This window comes from Dermacentor andersoni, chromosome 2 (genome assembly GCF_023375885.2).
Source record: "Dermacentor andersoni chromosome 2, qqDerAnde1_hic_scaffold, whole genome shotgun sequence".
Lineage (NCBI taxonomy): Eukaryota > Metazoa > Arthropoda > Arachnida > Ixodida > Ixodidae > Dermacentor > Dermacentor andersoni.
The window spans coordinates 63,833,724-63,839,723 of NC_092815.1; the positions used below are offsets into that span (position 1 = coordinate 63,833,724).

A 6,000-nucleotide genomic window follows, 5' to 3' on the forward strand; every position below is an offset into this window, starting at 1 on the left:
TTCGCCCGTACCAGTGTCGCTTTCTAAAGCCAAGTCGAAAGCATTCCGCGGGACAGTCCCGCAAAGAGCACCGAGCAGCCGTCGGTACTCTTCGCGTATGTCTCACGTGAGAAAGTCGAACCTCAGTAGATGCGAGACAAGTGTCAGGGGACGTGAGACAATCGAATGGCCCCACAAATGTCACTCCCCATTTCCATATTTAGCTATTTCTTGTGTCTAATTTACGTCAAGAAGTTACATTACGAACTCCGAACATTCCCTTAGGTGGGCGATCTTTCGAATGAAACTTTCCTTGAGTACTGTCGCAAAAAGCTACGTGCAACACAATGTTATTGTTACATGTGTCACATTGTCACGTATTCGTAAAGTTGTTTTAGTTACCTGTGAAGTTTTGTATTGCTGAAAGAGAGAAAAAAAGGACGGTGTTTCTGGGTCTATATTTTGTTTGTTGTAACTTTATGTGCCAAATATTTTTGCTTTCTTCAAGCATTTTACGAATTGTAGTAGCTTGCGTGTTTTTAAATATTTACGTTTTCTTAAATTTATCCTTTCATGCAGTGCATATTTCACTTTTAATTGTCACATGTCAAGCATTGTGCAAAATTCCATCAGGGCGCGGACCCCGCCTAGCCACTGTACTTTGGATTTTTGTGTGTACTCCCATTATCTTAAAAAAATATTGAGTTGATTTCTGCGGCAGACTTTAGCGATTATTATAATTAAACTGGGGGTGCGCGTGCCTCGAGCACCGATCAGCTTTTATTCTGCATCTGTAACATTTTCTACTCAATATAATTTGTAAAGTTAACACATTACTGAAAGATGTATCACGTATGGTGCACAAAAGACAGCTTCTGGCACAACATAGTCGAAAAGAAAGGAAGCTCTACCTATTTATCCAATAGCTGACCTTTCTGGCAATTACCTCGCTAACCTCCCTGCCTTTCGTTTATCATTTTATCTATCTCTCTTTCTGGCAATTAAATACATAGCGAGTGTAGCAGTGGAGATAATTTTAGTTATATTTTAACGCATGGCGGCAGCTCGTTACATAACGCGAAAAACATTCATAAAGAAACAGGTTATTTTTCACCAATTATACGCTCCATTTAGACACGCCTGTAGGTCATCCCGACGCGAAAAGCAAAACATTTATTTGTTTAGGCGTATAGGCAAAATGTTTCTTTAGGCATATCTGGCCTGAGCAAAAGGTCGTCAAATATTTTCCCACGAAACTAAAACGTGGTACAGTAAGAAGTTAATAAGAGATATTCAACGAATCAGTATGCTCATTGGCGATTATTTGGCAATTTCTGATGCCTTGAGACAGCGCTGTCCACACCCGCTGCGACAGGCCTGATCAGTGGCCTTGGTGTTCTGATGCCGAGTACGAAACCGCGAGTTGGTTTACCGGCCGTGGCGGCCTAACGCAAAAGCGATCGAGTACACCGAGCCTTGGCTGTGCACGCTAAACAACCTCTGGCGGTCAAAATTAATTCGTCAACTATGGCGTGTCGCGTAGCCCATGTGCTTATTTGTGCCATTAATCCCCATCGACCAGTCAATCTGTTCCAGCAAAAGTTATTTTTTTCTTTTAACCCCCTTTCTTTTCCTTATTCTTTATTTTGAAATTTACATATGCATGCTTGGAGACTGCCGTCGATGAAAGTACTCCGAATTATAACATTCAGTTCAGTTTGCAAGCCCGCCTCGCTTTTCGAGTTCACCGTCGTTGAAGGCGCTCTCGTTAAACCAAATGCGGAACGGCTCGGGAGCTTGACGTTTATCACTGTAGAAGTTTCTGTAAAATGTCGCGCCTCCCTCAATATTCACGGCCCCTGCGATTCACTATACGTTCCAGAAATTTACGAAAGGACCCAGGCGGTGACGTGCTACGGCCACCGAACTCGCGTTCCATTAACTTCTGATTGCAGTTGTATCTCTGGAGGCTTGTGTTTGAGAGCCGCACGTTCAAGGTAAGCCAGCTGGATGTTTGTCTATCGGCCACTTCGAATACTTATAACAGTTATCCAAGTCTGCAGCGTAAATAATTTTTTTTCTCTTTTTTGTGAAGTTCCTTGTGACGTGAGCAGGAAGCAGCTCCCGCGCAAGATACAGAAGGCCATCGCTACTACACCACGCTTCCAGCACACATATGTATTCTTAAGTCTACAGCGTTCTGCGATTGTGCAGTCCTGTTTCGATTTTGCTGTCAGTGAACTAACGACAATCGTCTGCTCCTGTGATGCTGCCAGCCCCGGCAAGCAAGACTACGATACGTACTATTGCCAGCTATCGTGTTGCCATGCAGTTCAATCCATTCAATTTACAATTCAAGTGTGTTAGGTATTACAGCGCACTGTGACCACTGCAACGACGTCGTCTGCTGACCTGGACCGCACGTCACGAAGCAGGTGGGTGGAATCCGAGTTTCCGCAGACGAAACGCTCGAAGTCTTCGCAGGGGTCCGCGGTGCGATCCATGGAGCGCCGGTAGGCCTCGGCCAGTAAGCGCTGATCACGTTTCCAGGCGAGGGACCTCATAAGCAGGTCATGAGTCAGAGACCCTTCGCCACCGGTCTCTGAGCACAGCCATGAAAGGAAAACAGAATGGATGCCGTGGTAGAAATAACAGGTGTGCACGTTCAACCCACACCACCAAAAGAATAGCTCCGTTTCCCGGTTTAAAGATGTAAACCTCCGAAATCGCAAATAAAAAAAACAATTCGAAGGCTAGCAGTTCGCTTCGCATTTAATAAAAGAAACACTGGTTCTCCGTGTACTCTCATGTCATCGAATCAAATTAAACCCTTTCTATAGTGAGAAGCACAGTAGCCCGATTGACGTTCTTGCACTTTTTAGTTAATCAACATGAAAGTTCGCCTTTACCCTTTGTAAACCTTCTCACCACACGTAAAGTACGTCATAAGCACAACTTAATATGCACACTTCATTTCGCATAGCCAATGCTTATAAATATTCTTATTTCCCATGAACATTTGAGGACTGAAATAAATTACCCAAACACATCATATTTGCCAAATATTTTCCAAAAGTGCAACAGAATTTCGTATGCGGTGATTAATTGTGGTTGTATACAATAGCCATACGTAAGTGTTTTTACAGCCTTTTCCGCATTTTATTTCTAATCATTAAGTTTGAAGTTCCTTGTCGTTTTGCCCTTCCTGCTTGGACTTTCTAAGGTCAGCAGTATTTTGTTAATAAAAAAAATTAATCTGAATTGCGCCGTAAGCAATTTTAAGACGGCGACGTCACGCTGAATGGAAATTAAAGAAAAAAGACACCAGCGGTTCTAATGACTTCTAATACATGCTCCGCTAAAGCAAGAAGCGATAACCTTAGGCCATATTCAATTTTGCGTTTTCGAATAGCATCGTAAAGGTCGACTTCAAGAAGTGTTCAATAGAGTTACTACAGAAAGTGTTCAACGGATAACTTTTTCGAGTTTCAGCGCTCGCCCCGAAAATCATTAAGTCGGCGCCTCTCCTGTCTTTTATACCTTGAAATAAGTAACGAGTGTTTTCTAACAAAAACAAAATTGAGCTGAGCGGTATTTTAGCTATACAGAATTTGTTTAAACAAAAGGCGTTTGTGGGAAATGGTATAATAGCAAGAACCAATATCAAGGAACCATTTATACAAACACTTCAGCTTGCCCTTTGTATTATTTCTCGATGCTAAGGCATAGAACGTGAAAGGTATCGATGGAGATTTAACTCGCCCAGCTTTTCGCACGCGTAAGCGTGACATCTCTTTCTTTGGTAAAGGAAGAAAATGAATGCGAACGCATTCTGGGACAAGCTTATCGATTCTTGTAGCTTCAATTACCATATTAATAATTAACTCTGCAAGAATCACTAGACTTGGCCTGAATAGCGTTAACACTCCTTCGCTTTCTTTATCAAGGAAGACAATGTCATTTCTTGCTGCTACAATTAGCTTGCGCATGCCTTGTACGATGGTCTTGAGCACATGCATCCGTACCTATCACTGGTGAAATTTAGATCCTGTGTATGTCTTGCAAATCCTGTATCTACTCAAACTGTCATGCGGAACACTAGAAAAACTGTCGTTTTCCTAGTATTATGAGAACAAAGAAAAACTGCGCTAAAAAGGACAAGACAGAGAAAGAACCACACGACACAGGCGCAGGTCGTGCGCCTGTGTCGTGTGGTTCTTTCTCTGTCTTGTCCTTTTTAGCGCAGTTTTTTTTTTTTGTTCTCATAATGTCCTACCAACTAGCCCCTCACCGTACGCTACTAGTTTTCCTAGTGTTTAGCGTAAAACAAGGCCGAAACTGTTACCGTGTAAACACTCCAGGCTAAGCGGGACTACCGCGCTTTAATGGCGCACTCTTGTGATAATCTTTATGAGGCCAGTTGCCTGATAAACGCTCAGTTTCGTTCACGGCTCCCGTACCTCTGAACACGAAGCTGAGCACCAGGATCATCGCGCTTCCCAGGCCAACGATGCTAAGAAGCAAAGCGGCCTGAAAGCGTGGGTTGTCCGCCATGTTGCGACGCTGGCTGAGTTGCGAATGCCAACCGACGTCATTGTGAGTTAACGTGACGTGATCGGTCATTCTGTCTGGCCGTAGTGAGCCTGGGACGCTTCGCGGTTCGCATGCACCAGGTTCAACCGCTGAAAAACGGGAACGGGCGGCCACGTCGTCGTGAGAAGCAGGAATGCTGGCGCTCGCCGACAGTAGGCTTGAACCGGCGCTTCCACGATCAAGTACGAATGGCAGATGTAGATGAAGATCCTAGATGCTCGTGGCACATACCCTCTCTGGGTGATTGGCCAAGAACCGGGTGTTCAATATAACAATGCGAAAAAAAGAATCACAAAATGATGTGGGCAAAATTTGTGAATAAGTATATGAGAACTAATAGATAGATTTTAGGTCGTTATCTTAATGAAGAATGAAGGATTAATTAAATGAAGGTAAATCTACAGTTAATCTAATCCATTTTGTGGGTATGTAACGAAACCTTAAACACTGATTTTATAATCGAAGTCTTTTCTGTCGTCTCCGATCACACGAGCCACGAGCCCGATTCGCGCGGAACGTGCTGCAACTACGTTTGGGAGCTCGCGCCGCCGAGAGCTTTAGAAAAGGAGGAAGTGATAAAAAAAAAGTCGCAGCTTCGCCCGAAAGGCGAAGCATCGATTGCAGTAGCAAATTAATACACGCCTACACGAAGTAAGGATAGTAATCTTATCCACCGTATCAGCTTAGGAACATTCGCTTATAACTGAATTAACAAGGACGGTGTCAGCGCGCACAAGCAAACATGAACATGTCACGCTCGAAGAACGCGGACACTCGCTGCGAAACGCTGAACGCTGGTGCGAGCAAGCGCGGCAGCAGCAGCGAGCGAAGTGACCTTCGTGCGGTCTATCGCTTCAACGCAAGAGCGGCGAAGACACAGCGCACACAAAGGCACGAGCCGTCTGCACATCTCTTTCAAGATACGGCGCGCGCGAACGCGCGCCCGTGCAGCGTACGGACTTGTCGGCGGAGTCGAAGCCGCCCCCTCCCGCGCTGCCTCCCTCCGTTCCTCCACATATGGCGCGCGAGATTGAGCCGCGATCGCCGCCTTCCCTCGCGTGCTTTCACTCGCAGATACAGAATACAACGCGCGGCGATGGCGTTATTGCCCTTGGACTTTATAGGGAACATCACGGCGATGGCGACGGCAGAAATGCGTCTGAAGTGTCCACATAATTGCTGTTGCAATAAAACATCATCTATGCAGATACATCGCACCTGTTGAAATCGATGTGAGGCGAAGATTATTTGTACAGGGTCTGTGCATAATTTTATCGATGTTCGCGCAATTACATTGGTGCACAAGCTAATTAAATAAGTGCACGAGTTGTTTGAGTAATTCGTTTGTTTCTCTGATGAAACGTAGTTCAGATGTTTATTTTACATTTTGACGTGAGCTATGCTCACGCACAATGGTGAAACAATTCC

The 6,000-nt window shown here is 44.6% G+C and overlaps 1 protein-coding gene across 1 annotated transcript in view; it reads right to left on the bottom strand.

Moving 5' to 3' along the window:
• LOC126542586 (uncharacterized) overlaps window positions 1-4,533 on the bottom strand; it is a 29,156-nt gene extending 24,623 nt beyond the window's left edge. The window contains exons 1-2 of the mRNA XM_072286132.1: window positions 4,440-4,533; window positions 2,392-2,581 (exon numbers count right to left, since the gene is read on the bottom strand). Coding sequence (XP_072142233.1) covers window positions 2,392-2,581; window positions 4,440-4,533 — 284 coding nt within the window. The remainder of the gene's footprint in view (window positions 1-2,391; window positions 2,582-4,439) is intronic.
• Between the last annotated feature and the right edge of the window lie 1,467 nt (window positions 4,534-6,000).